The sequence below is a fragment of the Cibotium barometz genome, chromosome 34 (assembly GCF_041138505.1).
Source record: "Cibotium barometz isolate CiBa-2024 chromosome 34, ASM4113850v1, whole genome shotgun sequence".
Taxonomy (NCBI): Eukaryota; Viridiplantae; Streptophyta; class Polypodiopsida; order Cyatheales; family Cibotiaceae; genus Cibotium; species Cibotium barometz.
In genome coordinates, this window is record NC_141079.1 from 20,087,249 (window position 1) to 20,112,598 (window position 25,350).

At 43.4% G+C, this 25,350-nt stretch overlaps 1 protein-coding gene across 1 annotated transcript; it reads left to right on the forward strand.

The window, feature by feature from the left end:
• Positions 1-6,741: 6,741 nt before the first annotated feature.
• LOC147618767 (uncharacterized) lies at positions 6,742-24,189 on the forward strand. Its single transcript, XM_086774370.1, has 5 exons — positions 6,742-6,984; positions 8,185-8,916; positions 9,005-9,204; positions 9,310-9,578; positions 24,095-24,189. The coding sequence occupies exons 1-5, from the start codon at positions 6,742-6,744 to the stop codon at positions 24,187-24,189; spliced, it is 1,539 nt and encodes a 512-aa protein (XP_086630496.1).
• Positions 24,190-25,350: the final 1,161 nt, after the last annotated feature.

The following is a 25,350-nucleotide window of genomic DNA, read 5'->3' on the forward strand; positions in this document are numbered from 1 at the left end:
ATTTCCTGTTGTATAAGTGATTATTTACGGACGATCTAATAAAGAAAAATCTGTTATCGGACATATGTCATAGATCTCCAATAAGATCATTGTCTTGTTTAAGAAACTATTTTCTGAACCTCTTAAGTCTTAGGATCTCCAATAAGATCATTGTCTTGTTTAAGAAACTATTTTCTGAACCTCTTAAGTCTTAGGATCTCGTGGATAATATCAAAATAAAAATTTAATAATATATAAATTTTTGGCAGAATCATGAGACAAGGAAACCGTGGTGGCCGTCAGCCAGACCCTGTCTCTGAAGATGACGAGCTTGACCCTGATGTTCGCAAGGCTCTTTATAGGACTCAGCCAGGACCCTTCAAAGGAGAAGGGGAGAACCTAGGCGAGGCTGTGGAGAAATGGGTGGAAGCCATGGACTAGAGCAGTGCCTAGTTCCCTGACCATTCCTCGGTCCATTTCTGCGGCCATATTCAACAAATCCATTCTCGTAGCCGCATTACGATCTATGGTTGGATTCGCCCTTGGTCTTTAAGGAGCTACTCCCCCTACCTAGACCTCGTACCCTTCCTATGTTGGCTCTTCTAGGCATTTCTGGTCTATGGGACGATCTGGCTACTTCATTATGTAATGGCTCATCATTAGTCGCCTTTGTATGCCTTTGTAGAATTAAGAGCTCCATGTTCTGTAAGAACATGGGATGATTGATCATCTTCTCTTGATCATCTTCTCGATGTCCTTCTTGGTGTACAGGCGGTCTTCCACTCTTCACCCGCTTCCCTTGGTAGATTATCCCCTTCAACTAGGGTTACAAACCCTTCCTCTACTCTTGGCTCTTCATTAATGGATTCTAAGTTTGGAATTTCTCCCTCACTCCTGCCCATGACTAATTGCAGCTCTTTACCACGTGATTGAAGTAAGTTCACACTTCCCATCTCCTTTTGTTCGGCTCTAGCCCTTCGAGTATCGAGCTCTTGTTTCCTTAAGCTCAATTCTCATTCGGCTCTAGCCCTTCGAGTATCGAGCTCTTGTTTCCTTAAGCTCAATTCTCATAGCTGCCGTTCTACCTCAATCCTTTTCAGATCTAATTCTACTTCCTCTAAGGTTAGGAATAATACTTGACCAGTCCTGGCTGTGCTTTCCTTGTCTCTTCTCATTCGGGGGGTGCGAGTGTTTGACAGCCTCGAATTTGAAGGTTGGATAGGTACTTCTTGCCTTGGACCAAGTCCAGCACTGGTTGACAGACCCGTGCTCGCAGATTGCACCTCTTCATCTCATTTTGCTGGTTTGGAGACCAAAAAATCCCTAGACTATATCAATGATACCACTGAATCTGGTAGGGGAGGGTGGTTTCTCGGGGGGGTCACTATATGTAAATCCTCTATATCATGTGCGTTCAAGGCCTATTTAAAAGTCCCTTATCTGTGAATTTTTGAGTGAATATAATATATCCTTTCCTATTAAAATCTGTAATTTTTTTTCAAAATACAATAAATAAATCCCCTCTGTAAATATATTTCTGTAAGTTTTAAATATTTAAAATGTCCTTCTGTTGAACTCACGTGATACCTACATATTTATACGAGTGACCCCCCCCCCCCAGGGTGGTTTCTCCTCTACCCCAAACCCAGAGTATCACAACCCTTCTTTCATGGATTCTTCACTTCGATGATGGTTAGATTCCTTAAGACACACAATTGAGTGCTTACTGACTGGCCTGAACCCACACTCTTTTGATAGGAAGATCCTCGGTAATTTGATGCACTATCGTCAGGTCATCTCCGATGAGCTTTCCAAACCTCAAGTGCATGTGAATATGATTTGATAAGCTATTTTGTTGCCCCAATTCAATTCTCGTCAGATGTTGTCGACTTATTTTCTGAGGCTGTGAGATTGCAAAGAACAGTTCACGGCATGAAATGTCAGAATACTATTCACGTCGTGAACGATTTTCTACACTTTCATGTGCTTAATTTTTTTTTATTTGGACTCAGAAATCCATGTTACCTTGTTATGAGTTTTACTGGTCTCAAGAACTTCCTTAATCTTAATCCGACAATACCGTGTTTGTGAGTTAGATTTGATTAAGGCATGAAATTACAGAAATAGTTCACGCCATGAAGGGAAAATGTTTCACACCATGAAATGAAAATGGTTCATGCCATGAAAGGTTCTAAAATAGTTCATGTTGTGAAATGAAAATGGTTCACGCCGTGAAATGCAATTGGTTCACATTGTGAAATGCGCTGAATTCGTTCACGTTGTGAACGTTTTCTGCTAATTCACGATTCTTAATTTTGTCAGACCCGTGGTGTCAGAGGTGTCAGGATAAGGCTACGTATTTTTGGCAAGGTAATCCCGTGAATTGCGGCATTTTAATCGCGGTGATACTAGGAGCGTTTCACGCCGTGAAGTTGAAGAAAACGTTTCACGTCATGAAACGGTCTCCTGTGTATTTCTTTAACTATGTAATGATAATGGTGGGATATATATCCATCACATCTCAACTTGTCATCAACACAGTATCTAACCCTCGTAGGCTTGTGTACACTTGGATCATTGCTGCCAGGTGTCCTCAAAATAGCCCTGGTTCTCTTGATAACAGGAGTAACCACCACTAATGGAATGCCAAGCTCCTCATCAAGGCTCTACTCGAGTCACTAGAGTCACAATCCACATTTGAGTTGCTAGCAGACCAAGCATAAAAGGTTGATCTACCTTTTTCTTTCTTTATGTGGTACATGTGTGTCTACATCTGTCCTCAACCTACCAAAGGACTCTCCAGGTTCACTAAGCACATGTGGTTTTTTTATGCTCGACATGTGGGGTAGCATTATTATTTCTTATATCTACATCCTCCATTACCTTCATTGGTGGTGCATAATACTACAGCTACTGATCTCATCCAAAGACAACATCTCTGCTTACTCGTGTCTCACGCGAGTGGTAGGGTTATAATATCTATAGCATTTCTACTCCAAAGCATAACCATTGAAGATTTATTTCTCTTCCTTTGGATCTACCTTTGTTCATGCACATATTTAATACATCCAAAAACTTTCAAGTAAGAAAGATAAAGTTTTATTCTTGTAAACTTTTATTTAGGCATCATACCATGAACAGTTAAAATGGGGGTCCTATTTATACTCTATCAAATTTTTTTCAAACATTAAGGTACATGCCACTTTTGCAATGTGAATATTTTTCCTTTTTGCAACATCATTCTGTCCTTTGAGTCCATGGTTTCTCAAGAAATCATTGAACTTATTGAAAAATTACTCTCCCCCCACCATATGATCTTGAATATTTTATTTGCATATCTTTTTCCTTCTCGACCAAGGCTTTAAATCTCTGCAAGTGAGAAAAACACCTCACTTTTCTCTTTCATAAAATAAACCCACACTTTCCTACTGTGATCAATGAATGTAACATGATACCTAAATGTAACATGATACTTGTAACGTGTAACATGATATACAGCTGGTCCCAACACATCCAAACATATGCTTAACAAGAAAGTTGTTGCTCACGTCAAGAGGTCTCTCTCTCTCTCTCTCTCTCTCTCTCTCTCCCTTCTTCTATTTCTTTACTCTCCTCATTCTTCTCACCATCTCTACTCTAATCAAATTTCTCGCAAAGAAAAATCTCCAAGGCATGATGGCTTGCCAGTATAAAAAAAGCAAAGAAAAATCTCCAAGGCATGATGGCTTGCCAGTATAGTTTTATTAGCACTTTTGGGAGCTCATCAAGAGGGACCTCAATCCCCATATCAGCCGCTAGCAGCAGCAGCTCCTGCAGCCCTTCCACTAGCGACACCCTCTCCCCTCCCACCACCCCCTTCCACCACCCCCTTGGCCAGCTCGGCGACCAGCTCATGCGCCACCTTGAGCTTGTTGCCTTGCTCGCTGCAGCTGGACTAGCTAGTCCAGCTGCCACCTTCTGGTCTAGCCACGTAGTTCCTGTATTGACGCTTTTCCCACCTCAGAGACGCTGCCCTGTTGGCTTCATATACATTGCCACCAACAGCCACCTTGTACTTCACTTCTCCCACCTCCTCCTCCACTTCCCAGACCACCACGTCCTTGAGTTGCATAACCATCCTCTTCCTGGCTTCTGCAGAGAGCCCGTGCTTGGGGTCCGCGAGGTAACCCAACATTGCTCTGTACAATCCTCTTCCTATCCCACCTTTCCAAGTGACGTTACGAGAAGGGGACACTGTCATTTTGCTACAGGCAGTAGGTCCTCCTCCAACCAGTGCATCGGACAACTGCTTCACTCCGCGGTCTGTGTAGCACTTCACAAGGTCCCCCATCCACGAGGCCGCTGCGGTGATTCTCGGGTACCATGCAAATTTGGGCCCAGGGAAAGCCTGGCTAAAGACCTCAGCCAAAACAAGATTATCAGCATACAGAACCTCCTGAGGTCGACCTCATGAGGAGTACAGACAGTAATACTGCATGGAATTCGGCACCTCCTTTTGAAATCCTCTGCCCCGCTTGTGTTGGCACAAGCCAACCAGCCCTGGGCGATTACACACCATGAGCTTTGGCAGCATCCCTTGCTCATCACTCTTCTATTCTCACCCCAATCCACCCACAGTCGGCAATACTTCTCAGTCCCTGGGCTTGCTGTAACGCTCATGTTGTGCTTGAAGAACATGAGCACGTCCGCATCATTGTAATATTTGTCTAGCACCACAAGTCTCTCCTGGAAGAGGCCTCCAGTGTCACTTATTACGCACTCGTCTAAGCTCCTCCACGACCCAAAAGAACATTCCCGCCGTTGATCCGGCACCCAAATCGCTCTTTTTGATGAGCTTGTGCACCACCCCATCCAGTTGTGCAATCGCAAATAGGTGTACCATCTCCATCGAGCAGCCTCCTTCAGCTAGCTCACGGACGTGCTCTGCCACAGCATCCACCCCATCGCCCACTTTGATTACCATGCCTAGATTACTCAAGCTTGAACTGTAAGGTCTCAAATCACCATAGAACCTAGTGTCCACGAAGGGAACATCCTTGCACTGAAACCACTGCCCTAAATCTAAGAAACACCTTGCAGGTTGCTTGTCACCGTGGCCAATAGTTTTTACCCACTCACCTTCTTTCAAGCTTCTCTTGAATCTTCTGGGAATGTATATCAATCCTTTAATCCAATCCAGAAATAATTTGACATCGTCTTTGCTTAGCCCCCAGGGAGCACGTATATGGAGTGGAGCATCGGGGGGGCTTTTGATGTCAAAGATGTCCATTGCCTTTATTGCTTGCCTTAAAAACTGAATAGCCCAATCAGTTCCAATATTATTGGACATGAAAGAGGGAAGCTCTAAGTAAGATTCAGAGAGGCATAGAGTGTGTCCTTTCCAGGAATCATCTAGAAGCACTCTAGGCCACTTGCAAACAGAACTTGGGAGGAGAACAATGCCTTTTAAGTTACAATGTCCACCATTTCCTGAAGCATCGATAAGAGGAAGTTTTGACAAGATGCGCTTACAATCATCCATAGAGAGGTATCCATCGTGGGTGGCATGGAGAAGAAAGTGCATGGTATCGAGAGCTAATTTTCTTTGGGCTGGCATCTCGCTACATTTGCGAGCCAGAGACTTCCATAGCTCTGCACCGAGGGGCTGGATGTTGGCGATCTCTTTCAGCCAACTATGTAGAGAAGAGCATATATCCTTGGAGGTATTGCTAATTGCTCGAACAGTGCGTTTAGGCATGAAATTTACGCTCACCCAGCGTTGGAAGATTGGAATCCACTTGGACAAAATGACCTCATCCTTCGCCAGCTCAGACAGTAGATGGGAACTGCCTCTTTATCCCTGGGTGGCAGCAGCCTTGTGTTTCCTTGATCGTCCAGGTATTTGAACATGGGCACATCATCCATGGATTTTGATGGTTTCAAGTACCATGACAGGAAATGGAGAACTAATACATACAAATCTTCCGGTAAGATCACCAGCCAGTTAGGACTCTTCACACATTCCACATAGCTTGTATTGGTGAAAGATTGAACTCCTAAAGTCGAAAGCACATTATACTGAAAACCTTCCACCACTTCGCTATTCACTATGTACAGGGTTTGTGACATGAGAGGCTTTGGAGGTTGAACACCGGCTTTATGTACTTCCTCAAGCAACCGCCTGAAGCCTGTATTCAGAGTTCGGGCCAGAGAGGGATGGGAGAAGAAATGGGAACCTGATCCACCAGTTGAGGCCACGCCGGGGAACCGCCTCCTAGAGAATGTCTTAGCATGATCCCAAACAACTGCACCTACGCAGAGGTCCGCTTGTCCTGCTCCGACAAAGAAGCGGTCTTATACCATGTCTGGCAGCAAGAGTTTCCGTTGAAGCCCGACCATGAGGTGGAACACCGCCGTGACGTCCACACCTGGACTATATTCACCCTGGCCTTCTCACAAGAGCAACAAAGTGGTGCAGATGATACGCAACCGGATCTGTATGCCTTCCTACCCACGAACGTCGCTGCAGGCTTTCCCTTCATCATCAACGCCGATTTCCTCCTCGTCTCCTCTTGAGAGAACATAGGCTTTGAATGCCAATGGAACAAAGGAATCCTTTCCTGCGTTCCACAGGCATTCATGGCAGCCTTCATGATCCTTCTCAAATCTGCCCGCCTCCATTCGTCGGCCGCGATAACCCCTAGAAGTGTGTATAATTTTGTTCCTTCCAAAAGTCTCTCGGTCAGGGAGCTCAGCTCCATTCGAGAAGCTATTATTCAACAGATGAAGGTCCAGGACACAGTCCTGTGTGATGCCAAGCTGGGGCAACACTTCCCCGGCGGGGTGGGGATATATTTCATGGGCTCCCCCTTGTCGTGTAGCGGGGTAGCGGGGGAGTGCATGAAACACTTTCCACCTGGAGCCCCCTCTCATGCCAGCTCAGCAGAACCAACCTCGTATGCCACGACAACAGCCCTCTCACCACCTCGGAATCCGGATGCTCTAGACCTGACACGACGCCTACCTGTACGCCTAGCCTGTCAAGCATTAGCATTTACTCCCTGTGCCCCTGTGCAAATGCTGATCTTTGAAAGCTGGCCGCTTCCATCTCATGCCAGCTCATCAACCATACCCCTCAAGCATGCCGAGCTTGGTTCAGCCGGCCCATTCATATGCTTGATGCCAGCGCAGTTAGCATTGCTAATCAGCTTCAATCCGGGCTCTAATTGCGATGGATGGCCACTGATCAAGCTGCTGCCGCCGCACCTAGGATTTGCGGAGCTATCATTGATGTAATCGGCGAGATTAGAGAAGTAATTAGGACCCGATTTGATAATTTCAGAGTAATCACCTCCTTTTCATGTAGCGCGCTCCTCTCTTGAGCTCCCATCTCCTACGTGTTGTTGTTCACCTGCTGGTAAGCCTCCCCCCCCCTCTCTCTCTCTCTCTCTCTCTCTTGTTTCTCTAACTCTTGTTTTTGTGCAGGCTGGCACTCTTACACTTGCAAGCGAAGTTCCCTTTATTTCACCAAGTAAGACTGTGCTCTATCATCTCTCTGGTTGAAGGTGTTTGATTACATTACTTTAAGGTGTTTAAGGGAGGTGTGTGTGTGTGTGTGAGAGAGAGAGAGAGAGAGAGAGAGGGAGAGAGCCTTCAAAGAAGGCCGGAGTTCTATGCATTGATTGTATGCCGCCCATTTGAGTATATATTGTTGTAGTATTTGTACCGCCCAAGTTTTGAAGCCTATAAATATATATATATATATATATATATATATATATATGAATATTTATAAGCTTGCTGATATTGTTTGATCTACGAGCACTAAGCTGAAGCACTAAGTATGTCGAGATATTTTTTTATCGAACAATAGAAAGAATGAGCCAAGGGATGCACTAAGGGAGACCTCCACATTAGATTCACTTAAGTATGCAGGAGCTCATGCTTTTCATTTATGTGTTAAAAAAATCTAAGGTTTTTACTAGGATTTCTGGTCTGTGTGTGTGTAGAATGGACACTAGGATCTACCTTCAATATCCACCGCTGGGTCCTTTCAATGCTAATCATCTACAATGGACCGATAAAAAGTGTGAAAAGTCTATATATGGATATGTTCGGGTAGCCTATTTTCACTAGGATCGCTTAACAGATTTTTTAAAAGGAGAAGAGTCTCTTACAAATGCAGACACAAATTTTAGGCGGCAATCCGTGTGAAGGCATGAAAAGGGTAGCTTAAAGCAACCAACTCTTGATAGCTACTTAGAGGAGACTTTGTTTTGGTGTGCTTATGGTCCTAAAGATATGCGTGGAAAAGAGATCATGGTTCCTCGCAATGAAAAGACACCAAAGACAGGGAAAGGAAGCCGTCCAGGTTGTGTAAAAGGCACTCGCATGTGTGGTTGTCAATGTCATTTCTTTGTAAAAAGATTGTATCTATTAGAAGATGTAGCTTGCATTTGCTATATTCAAATGCATTATGTTGATGAGAATGATGAGCTTTGTCACAAAGAAGGCATCAAGGTAACTTTAGGCCACAACCTATCCTTTGCACCATGGCTCTCTTTGGAAAAAAAATCATGGGTTTTTGAAATGCTTTGCAAACGTTACACTCCAATGCAAGTGCATGAGGCACATATTCAAGTTGTTCACAAAAAAAAAGTAAACAATCCTAGCTATACATTGTCACGAGATGATTTCCTATCACTTAAAGACATCTTAAATATTGCTAGGAAGCATGCAAGTAGTACTCATGAGCTACATTCTAGTGATGCCCAAAGTGTTCGCATGTGGGCACAACAACACTCTCAAGATGTCTTCTACTATGCGGAGATGGATGCTACAAACAATAAGCCATTTGTGCTAGGTATTCAAACACATTGGCAACTTGAGAAGCTCAACACACATGGCAACAATGGGGTCATATCAATGGATTCAACGTTTGGAATAAACTTTTACAAGGTACGCATGTAGTATATATGTACTTTTTTTATGCTACTTTATATGTAAAAATGTTAAGATTCTATCTCATTGAATATTTTTTGTTTAGTTCCAACTCTACACTATGCTAGTATTTGATAACTATCAAAATGGAGTCCCAGTTGCGTGGATCATAACATCAAGCTCTGATACGGACACTATTGTCCAATGGCTTACAAGTCTTCGCAATAAAATACTTGACTACAACAAATCATGGGATCCAAATGCCTTTCTTGTTGATGATGCAACCGCCGAGATAAATGCCATGAGGTAAATCATGTGCATGCCCACATTATTGCTCACAAAGTATTATCTCTTTCTCTTTGTCAAACTAGCTAAACTTTTATTTCTAATTTATTGCAATCTTGAAAATAGGGTGGTATTCAACATACCAATTTATTTATGTTTATGGCACGTTCGTCGAAGTTGGTTGAAGCACTTAGTGAAGAAGGTACAAGATTGGAAAGTTAGAGCTATCATGTTTAGACGCCTAGGTGCAATCATGAACATGCGTGTCCAAGGGGGAGCTTCGGATGCCATTGCCATAGACAATATAAAAGATAGTGTATTGGAGTTCTTGGTTGACTTTTCACATGAGGAGGCCTTTATTGAATATTTTCGTACTTATTGGGTTTCAAAAGTTGGTAAGTTCGACCTTCTAAGCTTAAGAAGGTCGAACTTATTGGGTTTCAAAAGTTGGTAAGTTCGACCTTCTAAGCTTAAGAAGTTAAAAGTTTGATTGAAGCTTTAACACTAGTTTGGTACCAAAACAGGACACTTGAGTGTCCTTTTTTGGGGGTTGCGAAAAAAAATCAAACTCCTAATGTAGGCTTTAAAAACCAAAATGCTTCATTGGGCATGTAGAACATAACCCTATGCTTATGTAAAAAATGCTAAACATATAAAATGCCTTTTTATTTGGAAGTACATAAGCAACAAAGTAGCATATGTCTTGAAAATGAACATTTTTCAGGATTTTTCAGGATTTTTTCAAATATGCAAGCATCATTCTCTCAAAAAAAAAATCCAATGATATCAATAGCATTTTTACCAAGATATTTTGATAGCATACATCAGTCCAAGGAGGTAGAAGTTCACCAAAAAAATCATTTTCCTTTCCTAGAATTTTTTCCAAAAAAGTTGTATAAAATCAGCAAAAGTAACGCGTATTATCAAAACTCAATCACGCCATTAAAAAAAATTGTAGCCCTATCAATGAGAATGTTGATTATTGGTTTTCATGCTTGAGATGAGATAAATAAGCCATAATTTGATGTGTATGACACTAACTTAGCCTCCACTTAAGTAGGTTCTTATCGCCTAGTTCTAAAAAAACTGTAAAAAACAAAAATACAAAATTTGATCATCTTTTTTCAAAAACTAATCATAACTACGCTTGCACAAGTAGTCTACACCTATAGTTACAACAAATAATGCACTTACACAGCTTTCCCCTTTGATGAAAATCAAAATTAGGCTCATAATTAGACATTTTACGTATTAAAAACAAGTTGCGCAAAAGGCCATGTATGAGAAAAGGCCCAAAAAGTGGCTCTAAAGTTTTGGAAAATTCAAAACAAAGTAGTATTTACCCTATATAACATGGGTGCACCTCAAGTTTTACATTATTAGCTTGCATATGGAAGGAGAAAAATTCATGCTCCACCTGTATAAAAAACATCATTTCAATATTAGCGAGTCAAAAATTTATCCAATAATTATCGTTTGATGATTCCAAGATTTAGTTTACATCATGGGCTTTCCATCAAGCCAAGTTTCATGATCAAACTATGTTCCTTCTAAAAGTTATGTACAAATTACTACTATTTTGAAAACAGCAAAAATCATGCGTTTTATCAGCATGTGCATTAGGACTTGTTTGGGGTCTTCTTGGGCCCTTTAATTTGCCCCAAGCCTAATGACAGTCATTAAGGAATGGTGCAATGGGAGAAGGCCATGTGGAGAAAAATGTTGGGTTTCCCTGCCCCTAATATGTAGGGGTCAAACTTGAATCATACGTTTTTTTTTTAAAGAAATTGGGCTGAAAATGCAAAATCTTTCAATAAAATCAGATTTCCCACCTTTTTTTAATAAAGACAGCTCAAACTGGCATAAATGACCCCACCTCAAAAAGTGGGCTAGGGCCAGAAACGCCCCCCCATCATTATCCCTCATTTAAAGCTACTTTTCCCTCTCCCCACTCCCTCTTCCTCTCTCTAAAACTAGCAATTCGGTTTTGAGTCTCTCTCTAACTAAAAGAATCTTTTTTGGCCTCCTCCCTCCCCATTCTGCCTTCCCCTTCCCTCCTAAAGTTAGATCTATCTTTCTGTGCCTTCTTGGCTATGGAAAGCTTGGAAAACAGTCCACTTTTTCCCCCATCAAGTCCATCCTCTCTTGCTTGCACACATTCTTCACTCTCCTCTTGCTAGCTTATACACATTCTTGACTCCTCTTGCCAGCTTATATGCTCTGCTAGCATTAGGTTGCAGAGATCTTCTTGGCTATGGAAAGCTTGGAAAACAGTCCTTTTTTCCCCATCAAGTCCATCCTCTCTTGCTTGCACACATTCTTCACTCTCCTCTTGCTAGCTTATACACATTCTTGACTCCTCTTGCCAGCTTATATGCTCTGCTAGCATTAGGTTGCAGAGATCTTCTCACACACCTACAACTTCATAGCATTTAGCTTAGTCGGTTAGCCAAGCACAATGAGTCGCCGACCTCGTTCAAGGGTGGAGTCCTTTAGCAGCAGCAACGAACAAGACGACACTGGCTTGTGGGTTACAAGCACCTTTGCAAAAGGAATGTGGGTGACGATGCGTCCAAGCACAAGGGGAGCCCACAAAGTCTCTCGCAGATACATAGGGTTAAAGTCACACCATTGGAAGGGTCGCATAGTGGATCTCAAGCAGGGGGCTGACGGAAGCAAGCAGGTGATGATCCAACACGTCTACAAGGCATCGCAACTCCGTGTTGACAATGCCAATCACAAACGCTTTCCTGCAAATTGTAAGTTTTATTTGTGCTTCTTGTTTTATGGGCTGCACTGAGACATGCTAATATCATTTCATGTTACGGAAGCTTGATTTTTTCAAGTGTGTTCTTGTAATGTTCTGTGCAGACATCTTTCCGTCGACATTTGTGGAATGGGAGCCTTTAGAGGCCCTTTCTGGAACCTTTGAGGCGCATCACTTTGAAATCGGCAAGCTACTATATACTGGTTGTTCAACATCAGAGCTTTTAGAGCGCTCAGTTTTCTTCTTTCATGCAGAGTATATTGTACCCACGTCAAGAGATGGTTCTGGGACTCTACGGAGGCTCCCTACACCAAGTCTCATGGACCATGATTGGCCAAAGCCCGACAATACTTTGGTTGCACTAACCAGACGTCGGATTGAGATTGATGTGTGCAATGCAATGAAGTGCACCTATGGGTCACATCGTGCGACTCTCACGTTCTTCATGCCTTTACATTTGTTTGTGTTTTTGTTCAAGGAGACTGATGTTCACCGGACTCCTACAATGTGGATTGCAAAGGGAGGCACAGTAATGAGTGCCTTTTTGCCACCTTCATGGGATTTGAAGGTTATTCAACATCAGGGTGACAAGATAAAGTGCATGGTGGTGTCGGAGAAGATGGTCGTTCGGTACCAGCTTGGAAAGCAACAACTCTCTATTATCTTTCCTTACAGACGTTGGAAGCTGACTGGAGGCGAATGGCAAGCACTCGATTCGGACATCAACGATGCAGAACAGCTTGATGTACATGTTAGCACGCAAGCTGATGTGTGGGATATCGTAGTAAATGCTGATTGGAATATGGCGAACCTAAGGGAGTACTTAGGCCTTAGGTTTGCACTGAAAGGTGACTTTTCATTTGTGATTGATAACACACCTCTACGTAAGAGGAAAGAGGCATCTTACTTTTGTAAAAGCATTCCCTTCCCCAGATGTATCCATATCAAGCAAGCTATGTAACAGATTTTGAGAGATTAATTCAAAACAATTTTGGCTACTCGCAATTTGCGTTCAATTTTGTGCACTTTTAAGTTTTGTCGCGTGTTTTTATTTTTTTGGAGGTTTTAAGTGAGTTTTTAAACATAAAAAAATTTTTAAAGACCTCTTTATAAGTCACTTTTGGCCACTTTGAGTTCATCTCCTCACTCTCGGCATCTTTGCGGTCCCCTCGCTTTCTTCGCTACTCAAGCATGGCCACCCCCGCCCAAGCTCTCCTATCTCAATTGCACAAGCTTGACCTCGATCACTTGATCGAGAAGCTTGCACCCATCTTTCAGACATCTATTGACATGGAAGGCACCGCCGAACTCCATAATGACGTGTTTGGGGCGTTCACTAGCTACATGGACACATACATGGCTGAATATTGTGTCAACTTTGAAGACGAGGAGGGAACTTGGGTGCCTGTGGATCTTATCAAGCATACCTACAAAGCGGACAAAAATTTCAGGTTTAGGCTTGCAAGATTCCTCAAAGGCCTTAGTAGCGCATATCTAAGGGAGGAGGAAGAAGATAACCTCGTAGGTCTTGGAATGGGCAACATTGGCACAAGTTTTTTGAGGTGGGACATGACTCTTGCCCTCCTGATCTTAGAGGGAACAGAGAAAAGCAAGGGAAAGAGGAAGGCCACTCCTCCAAAGAAAGCCACACCTTATCTCTTGATCAAGGAAGCTGACCCAAAGGAAGAGATTGTCACCCCAGTGCAAGAAGCATCTCTTGCACTTGTGACTCTGGCGGAAGAGCCGCAAGCTGAGGCTGTGAAACGGGACATCGAAGGGGACGATGTCATGGATGAAGTTCCAGAGCTCGAAGTGCGAACTCTACACCCCATCATAGTAGAAGGTGTAGAGTTCTTATTTTTGGATGACATCGCCCATGTCCTTGGGCTACACCAGGATGAAACTCTCTCAGTCATTGCTATGTACGCGGGCATGCGAGACACACAACAGCCGTCCAAAGATGATGACATCCACATTGACTTCAGTTCCGCAGATGTCACAAAGGTGCTTGCGCTCCCGGAAAATCATGTCTCAATAGAGTCCCTTGTGGCAGAGACTCTTGTACAAATATCCCAGTGCAAGGATTTCTACGAGAGTGTGCCAGAAACTAGCTTTGCCCCTCACAAGCCGCTTGCCATTTCGGATTCTGTCAGCCTCGGGAGCATCAATATTAGTGATGCAGACCTTGCGGATCATGATGATGCCACTGAGGTAGTACACCCAATTTCTTCCCTTCTTAATTTGTAATTTTTTGAAGTCAACTCATTCTTCTATCTACTTTGTAGACCGCAAGAGAAATGGACTGGTTCGCAAGCCGAAAGGGTGGAGCACGAAAGGAGGTGGAGGGGAAAGATGCTGCGCTATGGCACTACATCCCGAGCTTCAATGCCGAGATGCTTCGCGTAATTCACAACGACTTTTCAAATGATGCGCAAGCTGAATTTTTGAAGTGCAGAGCCCTAAGCGCCGTCCTGTCTGAAGCCCCTATAGCCCAAAATGCCCATAAATGTATTCTTGTAAATAGGGAAGCAGCTATCTATAGCTTTGGTGATAAAGGTGCAGGGTCTTTCCTAGGATTTTGTGGCCTTAGCCTTGGACAAGGCATCACTGATGCCAAAGAGATAGCCGAACGCATTGGTGACAAACCATCAGTAAAGACTCTCACCCACGAGGCTTTCACCAAGCTCATCAAGCGAGTTGGCTAGATCCAATGTAATCATTTGCCTTCTGTGAAAATCAAACAATTAATGACATCAAGATGTTTTTCGAGCTGATTTTAAGTTTTATCTTCTTGATGTGTTTATATGTTGTTGTCGTGTCCTGTCATGATGTTTCAATCAATTTTTGTGAACGCTCGTCTGTGAAAATCAAACAATTAATGACATCAAGATGTTTTTCGAGCTGATTTTAAGTTTTATCTTCTTGATGTGTTTATATGTTGTTGTCGTGTCCTGTTATGATGTTTCAATCAATTTTTACGAACGCTCGTCTGCCACCGCCCGTCCGACTTTGGCTCGACTCGACGGGCCAATTTCTCCCGCGTATGGCCCCAGAAGGGTATATCAGCTGTGCGGGGTGCGCCGGGGCCGAGGGGGGGGGGCCGGTGGTCGCTCCGTGGAGCCTGTGTGCCACGGAGCGACTTTTGGCTGTTTGACCTGGTCAAACAGCCAAAAGTCGCTCCGTGGCACACAGGCTCCACGGAGCGACCACCGGCCCCCCCCCCTCGGCCCCGGCGCACCCCGCACAGCTGATATACCCTTCTGGGGCCATACGCGGGAGAAATTGGCCCGTCGAGTCGAGCCAAAGTCGGACGGGCGGTGGCAGACGAGCGTTCACATGAGGTCGAATGTACATAGCGACAACAATTACATGCAAAAGACTACAATTACCTTGACAAGACAACAATCACTTGCAATAGAAAATAACTTTTTTGAAAATAGACATGGTTTTTCATTAATCAAATTGAGATTACAAAACACGGTTTGTTGCATTACAAGGCTTCCCCTATCTAGTGAAAGAGAGCTTCCTCTCCACGGATACGCCTAGCTAGATGAAGATCAGATGGCTTCAAAGTGACACGTTTTGCATGCACCATGCACAAAACCGCGTCTTGGAAAAGCGAAACCAAAATATCCTCGGCACCTTGTTGCAGAGCGCCTAGTGCCGCCGCTTGCACACGATTGACATCCCGGTGCTGGTCGTGGATAATCTCTTTGACGAGACGCCCAAAAGGTGCCTTTGGAATAATTGGTGTGCAGGTCTTTTGATATTTGCGAATTTCTCTAAGGGCAACTGTCCCTGGTCTCCACCTTTGCTTCTTCTGCGTTGTTGGGGGCGGTGGTGCTTGCGCGTGGCGAGTCCAAGCTGGCGTGTCATTTTTAAACTTCTGTCGCTGCTCTTGGAAGTTATCGGAAGGGATTTTTGAGCGTTTAGGAATGGTTTTCCCCTTCTTAGCCTTTGCAGGTGTTGGAGTTTTCTTTGTCTTTGCAGATGGAGTCTTCGGAGCTGCTCGCTGCTCTGCCTCCTTCCTTACTCGCTCCTCTTCATCTTTCCTGTCTTTTTCCTCACGAAGCCTCCGTGTGTTTGCTGCCCTGGCTTCTCGTTCAAGCTTCTGTCTCTTATTTTCTACTTCCTCAGCTGAGAGTTTTCTCTTTCCTTTACCAAGTGCACGAGCCAAGACTCTGTCTAGCATTGCATTGACAATCCTATTGCTCGGCAGGTGCTCCCTTTCTACTGTGTCTTCATTTCTCCTCTTTGTATATTCTGCTCGAAGACTTTGTATGGCCGCTTCCAAAATTGTGTCATCTTCGTATCCGGCCATTCGCAGGTCAGCAACAAATCCGTGAGCTTTTCTGTTAAGCCAATCCTCCTCCGCAGCAAAGAATGCTATTCTTCTCTTGTTGCTTGCGGCGGCCTGAGCTTCTTCTACAGCCTTCTTATCTGCCTCCGCCTTCCTAACTGCCTCGTCTTCTTCCTCCTTCTTGGCAGCCTCATCCTCCTGTGCTTTCTTTGCTGCCTCGTCCTCTTGAGTTCTGACCGTCTCTTCGGCTTCTTTTCTTGCTCTCTCAGCTGCCTCCATGTCCTCTGCTTCTTTGTGTAATCTCTTCGCTTCTTGGGCTTCTTGGGCCTCTTGGGCCTCTCGCTCAAGCCTCACACGCTCAGCTTCCAGATCCACTTGGGCTTGTGGGTAAATGTTTGGGATTGCAGTTCTATGTGCCACCGGTAAGGGCCCAAGGTCTTTGAAAATGTCATCCTGCGTATTGGAGGGAGGATCATTTGGGGGCTCCATGTGCGTGAGATATTACTGCACGAGCGAGAGAGAGAGAGAGAGCGCGCGCGAGAGAGTCAAGGGGAGAGGAAGAGAGAGAGCTCACAAGTCAAGACTTTTAAAAATGACTATAAAACTCATTGATATTTATAGGAGGCCAAAATTACAAAAAAGTCAATTTACAAAATGAACGCGCCAAAAAGTGGCGAACAAGAATTATTGGGTGGGTAACCACACACGGCCATTTCTTAGTCGACCACTGTGCCATTGCCTCGCTCTTTCACGTGCCATTGACGCATTGCACCCTTCTCTTTCGCCTTGCACCTAACACCTTCATGATTTTGCGCCTCAAAGACAAATTTCCGGCTCGCTTTTGGGCCTTTCTCCCAGTAAGTGCACGGTAAAACCAATTGAACATTTCCTGAAACGCATTGCTGCGAACCTTGCCACCACCATGACCCGTGTTCTTAAAATAGGCCGCCTTGGCTTGGTAATGTGATCGTTCCATGCCTTGGTTGCTCCAGAGTGCAAGAGACCCATATTCATCTAGAAAGAAGGAACTGTGCGCATAGAGAATATGCATGTAGTGTGTTATATGAGTTTCCCCCCAAGCATCGATCATTTCTTCTGTGAATCTGTCAATCGAAGTCTTGAATGTAGCTATCTCTGCTTCATCAAGATACGGGCGCTCAAGAAGCCTCATCATCTCATCACAAGCTTCCCACACATGTGCACGCTTCAATCCTAGTGTCGCCTCATTGCCTCGATAGGTTGTTACATCACAAATCTGCTTCCATAATTCAAAATGTGTATGGCTTTGAGCCTCACCATAGTTTGAGAGCAGGTGTCTTGCTTTTGCACCACCCATACATATCTTATTAGGGTTATCTTGGGTACTTGATGGGTTTTTGCGATCCTTAGAGAGGGTGACAGCACCTGCGTGAAGCCCCACGGATGATAAAACAACTTCAAGCTCTTGGATGCCCTGTTCTCGCCGTGACTCTGGCTCCATGTTCCAAGCATAATTGATGTGGAGCATCAACAATTTGTCCAAAATTCTAAGTCTTGCGTGCAAGGTACACACATGTACTCGCGACAGTGGAATTGAAAGAATAGGGTTCCAAGTAGCATCCTCCTCTGCGCGAGATGGTGCCTTGCTTTGATTGCAGCTCATAATTCCATTGAGCCAGACGTGCATACCCTTCCCTTTTTGTAATTGATTTGAGCCCTTTGCACTTGCCTGCTTACGACCTTTCACCTTGGTTGCTTGTTTGGCCTTCCCCACTGCGACACTTGGCATCCTTGGATGACAACAAAAGATGCATGGAAACAAAGTGTTAGCACCGCTTTTAGTTCCCAACATGCATTTGAGGGTCTTGAGATCACCACCAAGGTGCCACTCTATTTCAAAGTGACCAGTGCCAGGCACATGCAAGACTTCACCATTTGATTGCCTGTGTATCACTCCTTGAATACCTGTACGGGTGAAGTACCACCTCAGACTGTCATGGTCCTCGTGCGGAAGGGTCCATGCCGCCTGCCACCATATGTTCTTCTCAGACTGCACTCCAAAGTAATCTTGCTTGCGTCGCTTTGTGTGCAAGTTATTCTCCGCATCACCTGTTTCATCTTCGCCGTCTAAGCTCTTTCGCTTCAATGCCCTGCTCATGAGTGTCAGACTTGTACGTTCCACCCTTTGGCCCTTTACAACCTGACATTCATCCAATTTGAGGACAAATATAGCCTTTCCATCCGTCTCCTCTAATGTCATATCATAAAACTGAATCATAGCTCGTTGAAGCGCCTCCACCTCGACGTAAACATTGTTAAACTTGTTGTAAGCAAAATCTTTTGAATTTGACATTGGCATGCTACCATCCACCCATCTGTAGCCGCCTAGCAAGTCGGCAATATTGTTGTTTGCTGACTTCCTTGCCATAACTATACTGTATGGTGTTGGAAGTATAGATCGTGTCATTCCTTTGCCTCGTAGACGTGCTGTGATGCAAGTATACAAAGCCCTGTATCCCTTATCACTGATACCTGCTGTGTCGCACACAGTGAGCATGTCAATGGGACTGACAATCTGCTCGAATTCCTTGAGAAAATACTTTTGAATCCTGTCACGCAACGCACCATTTACTGGATTGGTTATCATATTGATTACTTTCTGCTCTGGAATAATGTGCTCAAGGATAGACTCCTCAGTATTGGAACAACCTAATATTGCTTTAGCACATTCCCTGGACATCACATAGTTCAGAGTCAATGACATAACTATATGAAAAAGGAATGTAATGCTAGTTTTGAAGCTGTGATTACCTTGTTTGACGCACACGTCGCTTGCGAGCCCCCCCATCTTTGGAAAGAAGACTCAGAGGCTTGCGCTTTCGCTGCCTTGCATTATATCCCACGGGGAGGTGAGTGAAATGATCGACACGTCGGCGAAGGTTCCGAGTTGAGTTTCGAAGACGGAGATAGTTCTCTATAGCTCGATCCCTCCTTTCCACACCTTTATCAAGCTTCATCTTCTGCTCTGCATCCTCCTTCTCTAGATCCTTGACTCGAGCCAGCATATGTTCTTTTGTGGCCATGAAAGTTGACGCACATTCTTCCTTTTCTGCCTTGCATAATTTTAGAAGCTTCCTGAGGTGATTTTGATTTGAGAGTTCCTGCAAGTACAAAGAATAGAGCCTCTGACAGTACCCTAAGAAACCATTATAACCATCACCCAAGAAGCGTACGACCTGCGTGATATTACGAAAAGGGGGAGGTGCACCAGTCTGTGGATCAAGGGGATAAATGCTTCCATCAGTCCAAAGATCAATGGCTTTTGCACCTTGAAGTCGTAGCACCTCAGCAGGAATACATCCCTTCGTTCGATTACTTCGCATTGTGGCATACTCCTCGTCTAAGTCCACGTGCAAGCGAAACTTTGATTGCTTGTTGGTGATGTCCCGTAGAGCCATTGTACCTAGCAAATGGAGATGGAGATGTAGATGGATACAGAGATGGAAATCTAGATGGTGATGGAGATGGAGATGTAGATGGATACAGAGATGGAAATGTGGATGGTGATGGAGATGATGGAGATGGAGGATGGAGGTGGAGGATGGAAATGTGGATGGTGATGGAGGAGATGAAGATGGAGATGGTGATGGAGATGGAGGTGGAGGAGATGCAGATGGATATAGAGAAATGGAGGCCTTGAGGAGATAGATATGGAGAGCTTGCTAGTGATGGAGATGGAGAGCTTCAGCTTGCAAGGATGTGTAGATCTGTACCTTCACAGGAGGGGATGGTGAGCTCTTCCATGAGAGCTGGTGGAGAGGATGATAGATATGGAGAGCTTGCTAGTGATGGAGATGGAGAGCTTCAGCTTGCAAGGATGTGTAGATCTGTACCTTCACAAGAGGGGATGGTGAGCTCTTCCATGAGAGCTGGTGGAGAGGATGATGGAGTAGGAGGTCCAGATCTGCAGGCCATGGCTCCTAGAGAGAGAAAAAGAAGCCCTTACCCAAGTAAAACACCCTAAACGCGTTTTAGAGAGAGAGTGTAGAGAGAGAGTGGGATCTGCAGCACCTCCAAAAAGGGAGGGAACAAAGTGACGAAAATTTTCAAACATTCTTTGTGAAAGGTACTTCACTACAAGACAAAAAGGCATTTAGGTCCATATTCCTTCCCAAGGACAGAAGATCTAATGATTAGATTACCTTTAGGCCTATTTTCTTTTTTGTAGAAAAGGAAAAATGCATTTTCAGGCCTAGGCCACTAGCTTGGTCAAAGCTTGATTAGCATTTTAAGCATTTCACTAAGTGTCCAAATAAAAGGGCCCAAGAAAACCCCAAACAAGTCCTAATGGTCTAAGAAAATTAAAATATTGCCTTGCAAAAGCTAAGAAAAGTGCAATTTAAAAAATCTCAATTTTTTTTTGGGTCTTGAGGAACATCTGTGGATGTTAAGCATTTCAAAACTCTTAATAGATTGCCCACAAAAATTCAAGAAAAATGCTAACTTTCAGGACACTTTAGTGTCCTCAAGACACTTTAGTGTCCAATTACAGAACTAGTGTTAATACATCATTGGAACCTAATGTACTTTTTATGCATTAGTGCTCACCTGGGCCTTATCTTTTTGTAGAGATGTGGGCAAGAAGCTTGAGGATGCTTCCGCATGCAAATCAAGATACAAATGGAGCTATCGAGTCATATCATGCTACTTTAAAGTCTCGTTTCTTATGTGGCAAGAAGTACATATGGGGACGTAGAATTGATTGGCTTTTGCACAAACTTATGACAGCATGTTTGTCTTATTTTTGGTATATAGATGAGGCAAAGAAGGGTGGCTTTGTCATAAATAAAGCCATAAAAAGATTGATTGAGCATTCACTGGAAAGAGCTCAGAGCATCCTAGATGGAGATGTACTATTTTTTAATGAAGGCACAAGGGTTATGGCAAAGGTAAAAAGTCAATCCTCGGGCGCCAAGATCCATTACATTGTGTATAATGCCGATTGTGATTGGGGTTGTTGTAATTGTGGATGGGCAATGAAGGGCAATATGTGTAAGCACCAAGTAAAGGTCATGCTACTAAAGGGTTTTAATTTAAATACTATCATTGGTAAGTGTTTGGAGTTGTATGACAATGGCCATGACACATGTATTGGCTCAAATTGTATTTCTGTCATAGAGGAGACTCAGCATTGAGAATGTAGACCATTCTCAACAAGGTACTCAAGAGCCAAATGCAAAGAAGCCTAATGTGACAGATTGCTATGAGCGCATTGTACACATGGTGGAAGGAAAACCAAGCTTACAAGCACATTTTGATGCCTTAATGCAAAGGTTATTGCTTCAAATGCAAGAGGTGCAAGCAAGGGACGAGCATGGAGCATTGTATCCTGCTGAGAATTTTCAGATTGTACAAGATGGTTTTGGAAATTCTATACAACAAGCAAGACCATTCATTGAGCGTCCTTTTGGGAGAAAAGCATATATAGAAAATAGCGCTCTTCCTTTTCCACGGCCCGCAGCTACCAAAAAACGCTCCATGCAAGCAACTTTGGATGCCAAAGCTTTGGATGGGGATGCAGAGTGATCATTGTAACTAGTGACATAAAACACTTGGGCTTAATTTTGTTCTTCATTATGCTTATGCTAGTGCTTTTTTTTCAAGTAGCTTCCTTTTAATGGATATGAACTTTTTTTTCAAGTAGCTTCCTTTTAATGGATATGAACTTTTTTGAACCATGTATAGCATTGATGCATGTTGATCGAAAAGTCTTTCTTATAAAAAGCACCTTGGCGATTGTGTATTATGCCGATTGTGAATGTGTGACAATGGTTCAATACTCTTGAACCAATTTAAAAGTAGACCTTCCAAGAAGGATGGTAAGAAAATTGTGGATAAAGTGATTGAACATATGGAGGCAAAGTGGAGAGTATCTCCTAGAGAGCCTAGGAAAGTGTGCCCTTATTATGGTGGTGGGGCCCATGAAGGATTGTTTAGAACAAGTCAATGTACCCCTATTGTTCTAGTTTCCCATGTAGGATTGTTAAGAACAAGTCAATGTAAAACGACATGACATAGAGAATATAGGCTTGTTAAGAATAGTATGGAGTATGAGGAATTTGTTCAGCATATGCACATTATGTTGTGAGTTTGTTACACGTTATAAGAGAGATGAGAGCATACCTCAACCCTTGCTCTTGCCAAGGTTGTGACATATCTAACACGTTTTGAAGAAATATCAGAGCCCTAATCAATGCATAGGTTGGGTATTATGAGTTATTGCATTGATTAAGGTAAACTAGAAATAATGTAAATACTATCATAGAAGAGGAGTTACCTTAAACAATAGTAGCTTTCCTGGTACTACAACTACAAAGCACTTGTCTACTTTATAAGCAGTTTTGGCTTTTCGACTCAATAGCCCCGATTTCATTATGGATTTATCCTATAAATTAATCAAAGACAAGTCATGATATTCCAAAAGCTTGGCACCACAAACATCAAACTAAGCAACAAGCAAACATACTTACTATTCCTATTAGTCCTTTATCCTTACCAGCCTTTATAGTTTGCTCCAAAGATAGCTTTCTTGAGATGCACTGCACGACCCAGTTTGAACATAAACATTAATGACAAGTACTAGTAATCTTTTGAATGAAAGGTGGAATTTTAATTATTACCAAGAGTCTAGACATCCCTTTTATGTACTCATGTAATATCATAATTATTTTTTTTAAATGATGCCTTGGAGGAAATGTTTCCTTTACTTTGAGCTAACAAAAGTATAGGGAAATCCAAACGTTTGTGTGATAGTTTTATAATGCCTTGGAGGAAAATTTTCCGTTACGCATGGTCTACATTGTGAAGAGGATGGGTACGTTATGAGTTTCCTAGACGTGCCTGAAAACAAGATATATCAACAATATACTAGCTGGGATATTCAGCAAGTTCCTGTGGGATCCCTCTTTGTTCTCGAAGAATCGGGTTCACCATATGTACCTCGAGCAGATGGTTGAGAGCTTGCTTTTCTGTCATGTTTTGTGTTGTTACGTCCCAGCAATCACTCCCTCTACATGCGTGAAATAATTGGTGGAGCTTAGTCCCATATCTTCCATTATAACCTTCTCCAATCTGGGCTCTAATGGCGATAATAACAATAACTCAGATGCCCAAAGCCAATAAGAGGCTGCTATGTGGAACTCCTGGGACCTTTCTCCCCTCTGCCCACTTTCTGTTGCTTGATCAGAGAGAGAGAGAGAGAGAGAGAGAGAGAGAGAGAGAGAGAGAGATTATCACTAATCATCATTTGAAGACAACTAGATATCTCTTATTGTATATTTTGGATGATACAAGAAAATTGCACAAATACAGTGATCAATCCACTGTGTGGTCTTTAAAAAATCGTTATTATTAATTGTGATGCTGGCGCCCTCAATTAAGCCCCTCATGCATTGTGATGATTGTCATTATGGAGCGTTTCAATACTAATAATTTGCATTCTGGATCAAGTACGAGTACTACTAATGCAAGTTGTTTATACTGTTGCATCTAATAATGATCATTCTGCGATTGTATTAGACTAATGCAAGCAGTCGATAATGTGAAGGTCTTTAATTATCTTTCTTTTATTTGGTTGATTAATTAGCTCATTGACGTACTAATGATACGGTTAGGGTGCTCTATGGAGTCTAGAATCAAGAATACTGTGGTATGCGCCTCGAATTTAGAAATATTAAACGAAGAATGTTTTGGATTACTCAAAAAATAGAGAAACCATTGAGATGGAAGCGACCAGCTTTCAAAGATCAGCATCTGCACAAGGGCACAGGGAGTAAATGCTAATGCTTGACAAGCTAGGCATATAGGTAGGCGTCGTGTCAGGTCTAGAGCATCCGGATTCCGAGGTGGTGAGAGGGCTGTTGTCGTGGCATACGAGGTTGGTTCTGCTGAGCTGGCATGAGAGGGGGCTCCAGGTGGAAAGTGTTTCATGCACTCCCCCGCTACACGACAAGGGGGAGCGCATGAAATATATCCCCACCCGTTAAGTGTGTCGCCGCACTGCCATGCCCTTTAGATTGAAGAGCCTTTTGGGCTTAGCTGGCGTGCAGAGAGCTTCTCTATCTTGTGGAGGAAGAGCACTTGCTGAGGGGATAGTTGGAGGAGCTGCCCGCGCGCATGGCCTGCACCACCTTGTCTTCTCAGATGGGCAGGACGACGATGGTGTTGGGAAGCTCTCTGTTGCTGACGCCGAGGCATTCCAAGAGCTCGACATCAGTGGGCCGCTCCGCCTTCTCCGGTACGATGAGTCCCAGCTCCGTGTCGTCGGTGGGGGCATCGTTGAAGCAGATTCAGAATCCGTTGCTAATCACGATTGGGTGGCAGGTGACGAGAAAGACACTCTTGAAGCCAATGCCTACACCACAAGCAAATGGGTAAATACGTCTTGTCCTACCAGTGTTGCATTCTTTATTGACTTCTCAATCAATGATAATGTCGATTTTTATTGACAACATTGTGGTACAAAGGATGAAGCTAGAAACACACAGAATGGTCACATGTACAATGTCAAGATGGCTGGAGGACAAGTCCAATTCTGGGACAAGGTGTCAAAACTATCGTTACACTATAAGAGAATCGCTATTATTTGACGCTTAGTTTCCACACCTGGTCTCATCATCGATATATGCATTGAAATAAGCGTCAAAATACTCTTGGAAATACGCGTGGAAATAACAATGGAAATTTTATTTTTTAAAAATTTGAATTTATATATAATATTTGCTAGTTCCCACCTTCGGGTGTGTCTTAGCCTTCTCTTTCTACCTCTTTGCAAGCATATGTGTCTATGAGAGAGAGAGAGAGAGAGAGAGAGAGAGAGGGGGGCGAGGGAGATCAGAGGAGGGTAGAACTTCCATCACGCTCTTTGAACGAGGACAAATGCTAGCTCCTCCTCCTCCTCACTAAGGTGCAATTAAGAAAGTGCTCCTCCTCCTCACTAAGGTGCAATTAAGAAAGTGCTCTATTTGAAATTAAAGTTCATCATCAACTTGCTCGTTCTCAGCAAGATCCATGCCTCCAAATAAATCTATTTCTAGAAAGACTTCTTCATTGTTGTCAACTG